Source organism: Canis lupus, chromosome 20, assembly GCF_003254725.2.
Source record: "Canis lupus dingo isolate Sandy chromosome 20, ASM325472v2, whole genome shotgun sequence".
Classification (NCBI taxonomy): Eukaryota; Metazoa; Chordata; class Mammalia; order Carnivora; family Canidae; genus Canis; species Canis lupus.
Genome location: NC_064262.1, coordinates 23135169 through 23147670, shown reverse-complemented (window position 1 = coordinate 23147670; position 12502 = coordinate 23135169). Strand labels below are relative to the sequence as shown.

The 12502-nt window shown below is 39.6% G+C and overlaps 1 protein-coding gene across 2 annotated transcripts in view; it reads right to left on the bottom strand.

Moving 5' to 3' along the window:
• TAFA4 (TAFA chemokine like family member 4) overlaps positions 1-12502 on the bottom strand; it is a 166155-nt gene that overhangs the window by 17119 nt on the left and 136534 nt on the right. For both annotated transcript variants that reach the window (XM_025456527.3, XM_025456526.3), the window contains exon 4: positions 2454-2609. In XM_025456527.3, the coding sequence (XP_025312312.1) occupies positions 2454-2609 (156 nt within the window). The remainder of the gene's footprint in view (positions 1-2453; positions 2610-12502) is intronic.

Sequence of the window (12502 nt, the reverse complement as noted above, 5' to 3'; positions counted from 1 at the left end):
TCTCCACAACCTAATATTGATAGGTTGGATTAAGAAATATTCAATGTGATACCATTTGGGTAAAACACATTCATACTGAAATGTGCCATATTTTCTGGAGACCTATCTTAAATACACAAATATACGAAAAAAAAAGTATTGACATTTTTGTAGTTATTTTGACAGTGGTGCACAAAGGGGATTTGGTCCATATAATAAATGTATACAAGAATTAAAAACAAGCTACAGGAGAGTAAGGTATTAATATCTTCTTTACTAAGAGAAAGATACTAAATATAATTGTCATGCCATCTCTATGCTTTCCAGATACCGAAAGAAGTGCTCTGAGATAAATGTGTAAGACTTTTTAGATCTAAAGATTTGATGCTGGATACAGTATGTCATAATTCATAAGTTCTTGAAGAAGTTTAAAATCTATAGAGCAAGGAAACACAGTTGTTACCACTAATTTGAAAACAATCTGTGATTACTGAATACGAATCGGTTCTCTACCATGCTCAAAGTCATTCATGCACCAGCCAATGCGAGGGAGGAAGGGAAGGTGGGGCATTAAGAGAAATGAGAGATCCAGTTCCCATCCTCAAGCAACCTGCAGACTAATGGGAAGGCACACACTCAAAAAGATCTTAAAACAGAATGGGATACATGCCATGACCTGGAAGTACAGGGAGATACAGGAGCATACAGCAGCTATGGAAGGAAAGTTGCAATCAAGTAGACAAAATGTGTGTTGTGGGGAAGAAGGCAATGATTCAGGCAAAGGACATAGGAGAAGTGCAGAGATAAAAGGGAACATAAAGGAGCCCCCTTGGACGTCGGGAGTGTAGCTGAAAGAGGAGGGAGACAGAGTCAGACTATGCAAAGTTTAATAAGCCATGGTAAAGAATTTGGATTTTATTTTAAAGACAGTGGGAAGTCACTGAAGTGTGGTTTTAAATACAAGAGTGTCATGATGAGTTCTGCTTTTGTAGAAGGCTGCAGGGTAGAAAATGAGAGACAGGAGTAGTAAGGTTGGCAAAATGTAACATGAGCCCCTAGACAGCAGGTGGCCGTGGCACAGAGAATCTTGAGACAGACCAAGGAGGCAAAATAGGTACAGTTTGGATTCAGTTGATGGAGAAAATAAACATGCTGAACTGTCTCAGTGGGAAAGATAGGAACTTAGCAAATTTCTTTTAAATATCTTTTTTTTTCAAATGTTAAAGACGTTCATCTTCTTTTATAGATCCACAATCCTTTATCTGTTATACCCAAATCCCAAATGCTCAGAAAATGGACAGGAGTTCTATATGATGGGTGCAAAACCTGATTTGAATTAACATGAGCTTCTTCACCTTGCCCTATCTCGTTCTGCAAGAATATTCTACATATTTCACTGTAGGAATACTAGCATCTGTGACAATAGCATACAACTGGAAAAGACATTAGGTTTGTTAGGGAATAGATGCTGTACATACTAGGCTACCTTTAAAAAATCTGAATTCGGCAATGCATTCGGCCCCCAGGGTTTCTGTGAGGAACTGTAAATGGTAAGTTGGCCATATCCACTTTCCAGCTTTAACTAGTGACCATCCGACCATAAATTTGTGCCTGTGTTTGATTGGGGAGGCGGGATATGGGTCAGTCGATTATTATTCTTGATTGTGCAATTCTGGAGTTAAAAATGTATATGTGTATTTTAACGGCTGACCTTGAGACATGCATCAAATAAGACTGGGAGCATTCATTTTCAGGAGTTTTCATGCCACTGTAGAGAAACTGCTACAGGGCTTAACCTCATGTACCCGTTCTCCTGGGGATTGATAACTTATTTCTAACAAGGTGTGTGCTAGAAGAAGCCAAGGGCATCAAAAGAAATCCATCTCAGGCCTCTACCTACAACCCATCAACATTCATTCATTAAAAAAAAAAATCCTTTAGCACAGTACTCAGCTTGGGGTTTTGGAGACCACAAATAAATGACATGTGATCCCCAAACTATTCTCAGGGAAATTGCTCCAAAGAAGATGTTTTATAAATGCTTGCTAAAATAGCAAATTAGATATAAAGAGAATATTAATCTGTAACCTTAAAAAAGGTCAAAAAAATAAGCAGCTAATCGCTTTTGAGCTGAGAGCTTGAAATCAGGGAGGAAAAGTATATCTAGGGAAGCAACTGCTTTGATGGATAAGTTTTGGAGAGACAGCCGGGGAAGAAAAAAAAAGAATCAAAAGCATATCTTCCTGATTGTCTAGTAATAGAACTCCCCATTGGGACCCCTTGAGAAATATCATTAATAACTTACCTTATTCACCAAGCAGTGCGCGGAGTTACAATGATGTTCGCTTTTGGAACAACACTAACCCAGAAGCAGCCTAGTTTTCTTTGAGTTGCAAAGACAGTAAAGCAAGGAGGTTCTTGGTAGTTTGAGGTACTTTTGCAATATTAAAGAAACTGACCAGAAAAAGTCTTACCTTCAACACAAGAAGGCTGAGCCCGAGTTGTGCCAGCAACCTGTCCTGGGAAGCAGGAGCACTTGACTGTTTGTGATCGCTCTTCTATGCGGTTCTTGTTACAGCACCTGTGCACAGCGACCACCTCACAGGTCCCTTGCTTGATTTGGTGGTGACCTGGGATAAAGGGGGAAAGAAACAGACCCAGTATTGTTAGGAAAAAATGAAGCTACCAAGTATGTGAACAATGCCATGACTATATCTTCCAGCTTCTTGTACCATGCCTAGGAATCTCTGTAACTTTTTGTTTAGATATAATTTTATACACACACACACACACATATGTATGTATGTATATAAAGATGTTAAGAATAGTGCAAAAAATTCCTGTGATCCTGTGTTAGACAGAAATTCAGCCTCCAGGACCTTTAACCCCTGGCATCACACCCACAGCTATGTTATGTGACTTATATGGCAAAAGAGATTTTGTGGATATAATTTAAATCACTAACTGGTTAATTTTAAGAAAAGGAAATTATCCTGGATTGTCCAGATCGAGCTAATGTGCTCACGTGAGCTCTTAAAAGCAGAGAAATGGAACAGAAGGGAAAGTCAGATTGAAAACATGGTGGTGGGGGGGTGGGGGCAGGCACCTGGGTGACTCAGTGGTTGAGCATCTGCCTTTGGCTCCGGTAGTGATCCCAGAGTCCCGGGATTGAGTCCTACATCAAGGAGACTGCTTCTCCCTCTGCCTGTGTCCCTGCCTCTCTCTGGGTCTCTCATGAATAAATAAGTAAAATCTTAAAAGAAAACAAAACATGAGGGGAACTTGAAACACCCTGCTGGCTTAAAGATAGAGCAGTCAGAAGGCAAGGAAATGGGGACTTCAGTCCTACAACCACAAGAAACCAAGCTCAGCCAACAAAATGAATACAGGTTGAAGCAGATTCTTTCCCAGGCCCTCCGTAAAAGAATACAGGCCTGCTGACACCTTGATTTTAACCCAGAGGTCAGATGCTGAGCAGGGAATCCAGTCAAACTGTGTCAGACTTCTGACCTACAGAAAAAGCCACTATATTTGCAGTGATTTGTCACAGAGCAGCAATAACATCTTTTACCCAGATTCACTATTGTTAACATGTGACCCTATTTGTCTTGTCATTCACTCTCTTTCATGTATCTTTCTGAGCCATTCGAGAGTAACTTGCAGACATGATATCCCTTGACCCTTTGGTAACACTTCAGTGGGTATTTCCTAAGATCAAAAGCATTCTCCTACATAATTATCAAAATCAGGACATTTAACACTGATACAATGCTATTATATAAAGCTATTACATAATCTGCAGGTTTGCCAGTTGTCCTAATAATGTCCTTTATAGACATTATTCCCCTTTTTTCAGGATTCAACTCAAGGACCCACATTGTATTTCATTGTCACATTTCTTTAGCCTTCTTTAATCAGAAAGCATTTTTCAGCCTTTATCCTTCTTGACATTTTAAAAAAAATACATGCCATTTATTTTGTAGAATGTCTGTTAGTGGGTCCAACGGCCCTGGTCAAGTCTTCAAAGACTCCAACCCCAGCCAACTGCTGAACTGCAATCTGATAACCCTGAAGCAGGACCACCCAGCGAAGAAATTCCCAAATTTCTGATGCTGACAGACTGTGTGAAGTAATATATGTTGATGGTTTTAAGCTTCTAATAAGGTTTGGGCCAATTTGTTACACAGCAATAGATAACTAATAAACCAAATCTGGCTCTATCAGGATTGAAGAGACTTACCTCTGCTCTGATAAAAATTATGTAAACAAGATTGTGCAGGCAAAGTTTAGAAATTATTAATAAAATACAATGTGGGGCACCTGTGTGGCTCGGTCAGTTAAACATCTGCCTTTGGCTCAGGTCAGGATCTCAAGGTCCCATAAAGTATTAGGATCCTGCTAGTAGGGAATCTGCTTCTCCTCTCACTCTCCCTCTGTGCTTGCTCTCTCTCTCAAATCTTAATAAAATAAAATCTTAAATAAAATTCTCTCTCTTATCTTAATAAATCTTAAATAAATAAAAATAAAACACAACCTTTTGAAGCACCCATGAGCACCCTCAATTTTCACATACACTATTGACAAATAAATATCTCATCTACTCATTAAAACAGGTTTCCCCAAAGATTCCCAGGGGCTAATACTTTGCTTGGTTTCTGTTGTTTGTTGCATGTACTTCAAATCACAAAACCAGTTTAAAAAATCTGAATTATGGAATATTTTCATCGATAAATCGAGCCCTCCCACAAAACCACCTCTGTATTCTGAAAATTTTCTAGCCCTTTCTTTGCATACTGTATTAAAATGTGGGTGGGAGCAAGATTCAATTACTGGCAAGAACAAACAGTAAGGCAAAGTTTCATTTGTGAAAACACATAAAAGCATGGAACCAGTACCCAGAGAATCAAACCACCGTCATGAGAGAAAGTTTTCAATCTCCTAAAGAAGAAAGCATAAAGTGATTAAAACTATAACCCTTAATAAATGTACACAACCAGAGTGCTGATTTCCCACAGGTAGTTGCATACAGTTGTAAAAAATAAATAAAAATGAATTGTAATTACAATGTTGGGAACGTAATACAGGTATTTGGTGCTGAGTAAGCAGAACGACAAGGACTGGGAAGAGTTCAGCAGGAGACCATGTCTCTGGTTTACAGTTGTAGGTGAGCACCTTCAGGTCAAACGTCCCCTGAATGACTAGCCATGGAGGGGAGGGCCACAGTGAATTCATCCTCAGTCCTCCAAAAGCACCTTCCCCTCCCTGTTGGCCACTGTCACAGTTTGCCCAGTGGCCACAATGAAGGACCACAGGCTGGGCAGCTTAAACAGCAGATCAAGGTGCCAGCCAATTGAGTTCCTGGTGAGAGCTCTCTTCTTGGCCTGCAACAAACGGTCTTCTCTGTCATGACGTGGCAGAACAGAGTGCCCTGCTGTCTCCTCCTTTCTTTTTTTTCTCCAGAAAATTACTAGCTCTCCCAGATCAGGGTGCCACCCTTATGACCTCATTTCACCTTGACTTCTTCCTCACAGACTCAGTCTCCAAATATAGTCATATAGTCATACCTATGAATTGGGTGGGTGGGGGGACACACACATATTCAGTTGATATATCAGCCATGTACATTAATTAGGTTTTAAATGACCCTGGGGGGTCATGAAGGCAGCACTACACTTCATTAAGAAAATAAAAGAAATGCATGTTAGTAACTTAGAATAGTTGAGAAATGGTTGCGACATTCACCAATATTGTAGTTGGCTTAGAATTTTGCTATTTAGATAACCATCCACAAATGCAAACAGATTTTCTTCCTCCTCAAATTTGTCTCTGAGTAATCAACCTGCAATGGTCTAGGATTTTATTCACTTATATAACACTGACTATAGGACCGCATTGATTTTTAAGATACATGCTTTTCTCATCTTTAAACATTTCAGGTCTCACAACTGATAGCATCTTATCATTGTAATTGGCAATGCTTTTCTTTCTGAGAAATACACAAAATAGCAGTGTATCTCATAGTTGATGGCATCTTAGATTTGATAAAACAGGGTAGGTTGCAGGCACTATTTTAAATCCTTTACAAATACTCTCCTATGTGATCTTTAAAAATGCTACAATGTAGGTACCATTTTTCTTCCTTTTGTACATTTAACAAAATGTACACACACTAATTTGCCCAAGGTCACACAACTAGAAACTAAAGAGGATAGATGCAAACCCAGGCAGTGTCTATATGGTCATAGAATGCAGAGAAAGGCAGTAGCCAATATCTCACTAACTGGAGCCAAATGGCATTCCCCACCCCCCTCTCAGCAAATCACAAGACATGGCTAAGTTTCCCACAGAAAAACAACTTTCCTACATGATGACAGTGTGCAGGGGACTCCATACAGGCACTATTTCTAGTCATTTGTGGACTGTTGAGACTGGACTGTGGTCTTTGAATAACAATGTGCCTCATTTCTTTGTAATCTGTAGTTCCTGACCCAGGAGGTAAGTATTCAGAAACAAGTATTTCAAATTGCTCAAGGAATGATGGCGGAAGACAGGAATTGTGGGCTACTATACACAGAAATCACAAAATATATACTTGGCTTGAGCAGTTCATCATGTATTAGGGTTCTCCGAAGAGAAAGAACCAACACAAAGCAGATGTATAAACATAAGGAGATTATAAGAAACTGGCACATGTGATTACGGAAGCTGAAAATTCCCAAGACTGAGTCAGCAAGATGGAGACTCAGGGAAGCCAAGAGTTCAGTTCCCGTCTGGTCCAAAGGCTTGAGACCCATGAGAGCGAATGTTGTCATACTAGTTCAAAGACTGGCAGGCGCAAGACTCAGCAAGAGTTGACATTTCAGTTTGCAAAGGCAGGAAAAGACTAATGTCCCAATCCAAAATCAGGATGAATACTCTCTTATTCAGGGCAAGGTCAGTCTTTTTGTTCTACTGAGGCCTTCAGCTAATTGGATGAGGCCTACTCACAGTAAGGAGGGCAATTTTCCCTACTCAATCTATTTTTTTTTTTTACATAATCTACTCAATCTATTAATTCAAATGCTAAACTCATCCAAAACAACCTTAAAAAACCACACAATAATGTTTAATCAAATTGGGCGCCCCAAGACCCAGGCAAGTTGTTATATAAAATTAACCACCATAAACATCACAGAACTATATAGTTACCTGCTAGGTGGGGGAAAAAACGAAATCTTTTAAAAGAGACAAGAAATTAAAGGCTTTCATGGTAAACTTAGTTCTCTGGAAAGGTACAGGAGGGATCCTTGTTCAATAAGATTAGTACCAAAGAGTGGCCACTGCAAGTAAATTCAATTAAAACAAAGATACATCTCTTATTTCAATGTTCCCAGCAGGAAACATTTCGGTTGGGCATCCATCTTGAAAACTAAAGCTAAATACACAGAAGTATTGAGAGTGAAAGATTGTAGCTCAAACTTCTCATATGGGATTTACCTTACAGTTTCAAAGTGTGAATTGAGATAGTAAGACTAAGTTATCCCAAAGTAAAGCTGCTCTCTGAAGCAAAACTGGTCAAACAGAAAACAAAACACTATTCTCTTTATGCCGTCTCCTTATCTCTGTCAGCTGCTAGGCCATTTCCCTTCCAGTTTTGTCTGGGTAGGTAGAAGGGAGGATATTTACTTCTATTTATTTAACCAATAATTCGATACAGTGTACTATGTACAAGACACAGTTATCAGTGCTCTTGGAGACATGTAGGTGGGGAAACTTAAAATTGTTCTTTGATTCCCTTCTACACTTTTGACCATGCAATCAGGTTGCATTTTTTTTTTTCAAAAAATGGTGACTTAAAATATTGGCAAGACTATAAAAGGTAAGATACCTAGCTCCTCACTCACCTGAAGTTAATGTGGACATCATTAAACGCATGATGATAATTCACAAAACAATAATTTATTACTTTGGGATGGCTATAAAAGATGAATTAACTTTATCTAGAGAGTAAATTGTTTAAACACTTATCTTTTTTTTTTTCAGATTAAATATATTTTTAAGAAAAGTTGCAAACAACAAAGGAAGTGCCCATTTGTCCCAGTGCAGGTCAGGGCCATTCCATTGTTAAAGAGATAAAATACAAAACCTCATTTGCAATAGGAGTTCTTCCATCGAAACTACTTGAAAGCTGATAGAGAGTCGGGGAGGCATCAGATTAGGGTGACTTCATGCTATTATTTCCCTTGGATCCTTTCCCTTTTGTTCAAATCCCTTCTCCCCTTCCTCCTCCTGTTCAGCTCAAGAATATACACCCTTAAAAGGAAGCCTCACACTCCAGTGATCTTCTTAGAAGGCATTTATTTTATTTGAGTGTGGTTTTTCTCTATGGCATTCTCAGCCTTTCTCTCTCTGACAGCACAACAGAGGCAAGAGAAAGCTGAAAATAATTCCCAAAATGAAAGCAGACAATTGGTAGTGCCTAGTCATTGCTTTTGGAAAACAGGCCTATTCCTGGTTATGGTTTTCTTATAATGCTCAACTTTCTCCCCCTATACCTGCCCCAAGTTGGCTTTCAGTCAAAAAGGGATAGGTCACAGTATAGATGTAAAACTATGGTAGCCATGGGACCCTCCAGCTGGACAATTCTGGTAACTAACTTACTTGTGGAAACAAATATCTCCTGGGCTCATACAATGTGCCAGGCCCTCTGCTGGAGTTGAGGACAGAGCAGTAAAGAAGAGAGATGGCAAAATAAATAAATAAATAAGTAAGAAGAGAGATGGCCTTTGGTATCAACAGGTAGAGACACCAAACAAAGTATCTCACAGTACTCCCAAAGAGGAAATGGCCTCCCTTACCTTCTGCTAACAAAAGAGGGAGCAACGGCCTTGGAGTCAGAACTGCTGAGCTAGCATGCCAACTTACAGACTTGGGAAATTCCACTGAGCCTCTCACTCTTTCTCATATATAAGTAGTTTATTATCTACCTCACATGATGGTTATGAATTTTAAAGTGCTTAATGAACACAGTGAATGACTTGAAAAACCAAAGATGTTGAATAAATGACAGTTTTTTGTTGACATATTTATTCAATAAGTATTTGTTGAGTATTTACTCTGTACTGGCACATGGAAACAATGCTGAACAAAATAGGCCCCCAAAAATTCTCTTCCTCGGGGATTTTTCATATTTTAGTGAAGAAAGAAATACAAGGAAAGATACAATTTAAAATAGGGAGGGCCGGGATCCCTGGGTGGTGCAGCAGTTTAGATCCTGGAGACCAGGGATCAAATCCCACGTCGGGCTCCCGGTGCATGGAGCCTGCTTCTCCCTCTGCCTATGTCTCTGCCTCTCTCTCTCTCTCTCTGTGACTATCATAAATAAATAAAAATTAAAAATAAAATAAAATAAAAATAAAATAAAATAGGGAGGGCCTAAGAAACTAGTAACATTTGAGTGAGAAATTAAAGCAGTAAGAAAATAAGTCCTGCAGGTATCAGAGGGAAAGAGGCCCTTATAGCTGGAGCTATGTGAGAGAAGGAAAAAATGAATAGATGATGCCAGAAAGATAATGGAGGGTAAATGGGCAGATTACAGAGGGCCTCATGGGTCACTGTTGGGGCTTGGGCTTTTACTCACAAGGGTATGGGAAGCCCTTAGAAATGATGAACTTAGAATGACCTCATCTGGCCTACATTTTTAAAAGACCTACTATGATCAGAACAGACCGAAGAAGAGCAAGGATGAAAGCAGGGACATAGCATCTGCCACAACATTCCAAATGTTGGGTTCTGGATTTACTTAGAAGGTAGAAGTGGCAGGTTTTGGTGATGGGTTAAATTTAGGATGTGAGAAGAAGAGAGGAGTCAATATTGACCCTAAACTTATTGACTTGAACACTGAAAAAGGTGGGGTTGTCCTTAAATAAATGAGAGGAAAACTAGGAGCTAGGTTGTTAAATTTTAGATGCCAATTAAATTTTAACTGGGAAAGGTCAAATAGGCAGTTAGACATTTGAGTCTGGAGTTCAGTTTTTTTTTTTTTTTTTTCAACTCAACTGCAAGTTTATTAGAAAGGCCATGGACAGATGAACCCTGAGTAACCAGCTGAGGAAGAAATGAAAAAGAGCCCCTGCCCCTCTTGGCCTGCCCCACAGGCCTCCTGTGAACTCTGTCCTGTAGCAGACTCCAGCACAAGTCAGCCAAAAAGTGCTTTCTGGATCTTCCTCCTGGGGCTTCCCAATCTCATTGCAGGGAACCCACAGCGGAGCCAGTGTAGATGCTGGTGCCTGAGCTGGAGGCTCTGTGGTCTTGGTCCTCTCTTCTGTCAGGAAGAGGTTTAGACACCCCCACCCCACCCCCAGCAGAACAGAATGGAAAAGGAGCTGACTGTGGATAGAGCAAGTTCTGCTAAACAGCCAAGGGCTCTGGAAGGTGGTGCTGGACTGCCTTGGAGGTATGTGCAGATGGCTACAGATGGCTGGTCGTGGGGTTCCCCAGGGTAGGATGCCAAAGCTCTATGGATTCTCAGCCACAGAGAGCCCTGGTGTGACTCAGTGCCCCTCCTGGGGCTGCACTGGCTCTTTCTGCTCCCAGAAAGGCAAATGGATCTTATAAAAATCCATGGCAGTTGACGCCAGTTTTTTCTTAAAAAAAAGATGAGAGTTTGTAGTCTGGCTTTAAGGTGGACAGTTACTCACCACTGTAATATGGACTAGTATTTCAAGTCATGACACTGGATAAAATCCCCAAAAGAAGAATAGTAGCCAGACTATTAAAAAAAAAGGATCACTTACATGTTGAGTATGTAAGAAGAGATAAGGTAGCCAGTGGCCTAAAAAGAAGCAAAAATGAATGTGAGGGGGCAAAGGGCTGGGTTCAAGATGGTGCCATAGCAAGATCTGGAACCACATCCTCACAGACACAACAAATCTATATCTACATATGGAATAATTCCCTCTAAAAGGAACCTAAAAATTTAATGAAGAGAGCCTCCACAACAAAGGATAAAAGGACAGCAATGAGATAGGAAGAGGCAGAGACATGGACTCACCAGGAAAAAGAAAACATCCCAGCCTCAGTGAGTCACAACTGGGAAGGATTACAAAGGTATGAAACTTTTCCTTGAGAAGCACAGGATTCAAGCTTCACATTAGGCATCCCAACTCTTAGATCTTGCATAGGATAGACAAGCCCCCAAAATACCAGGCTCTGAAAATCGATGGGGATTATGTTCAGAAGAGCTATAAAACTACAAAATGGAAAAATTGTGTGAAGGAGCTCATGTGCAGAATCACTTGACCTAGAAACCAGCTCAAAAACACCAATATGAAAAGCCCTAGATAAAAGAGATCCATTTACTCATTTTAAAGCATCTGCTGGAGAGGCAGGAGACAGCAAGGACTGTCTACAGAAACTGAGACACTGGTGGGAGCCACTTTTGATCTCAGTCTATTTTTCCTAATATTGGCACTGAATGGGTGTCATTTTGGAATTCTCCCTCTAACTTGCTAGTACTAGTGGGTGTACCCACTGAAAGCCCCACCCACAAATGCAAAGAAGCAGTTGCTGATGTACCCCAACAATAAGCCAGGGGACAGACCCATCCACCCAACATAAGTGCACCCAAGTATTTACAGCAAATATCAACAGACATAGGGGAAAAAACTGACAATTATAGAATAATAGTAGGGCACTTGAGCACTCCACTTACATCAATACATAAATTATCCAGATTAAAAAATCAGTAAGGAAACATTAGCCTTAAATGACACATTAGACCAGGTGGAATAAATAGAACATTCCATCCAAAAGCAGCTGAATACACATTCTATTCAAGTGCAAATGGAACATTCTCCAGGATATATCACATGTTAGGCCACAAAACAAGTCTCAATAAATTCAAGAAAACTGCAACAATATCAAGCATCTTATTTGACCATAATGGTATGAAACTAGAAATTAATTACAAAAAGAAAACTGAACAATCAGTGGGTCATTGAACATAAAGAAATAGGAAAAGAAGACCTAGAGACAAATGAAAACAAAAATATGACATACCAAAATCTTTGGGATGCAGCAAAAGTGGTTTCTAAGAAGGAAGTTCATAACAATGTAGGACTACCTCAAGAAATGGGAAAAATCTCAAATTAAAAAATCCAACTTTACACCTAAGGGACCTAGACAAAAACAAAACAAACAAACAAAAACAAGCAAAATCCAAAATTAGTAGAGGGATGGAAATACTAAAAATCAAAGTTAAAATAAATGAAATCTAGACTAAAAATATAATTTAAAAGATGAGTGATCCATTGACAAACATGCAGCCAAACTAAAAATAAAAAGGGCCTCAAAATCAGAAATGAAAGAGGCAAAGTTATAACTGAGACCACAGAAATAAAAAGTATCAAGAGAATACTATGAACAACTGCCTTCAAACTGGACAACCGAGAAGAAATGGGTAAGTTTCAAAAAACACAGTCTTCCAAGATTGATTTAGGAAGAAACAGAAAATCTGAAAAGACCAATACACTAATAAGGAGAT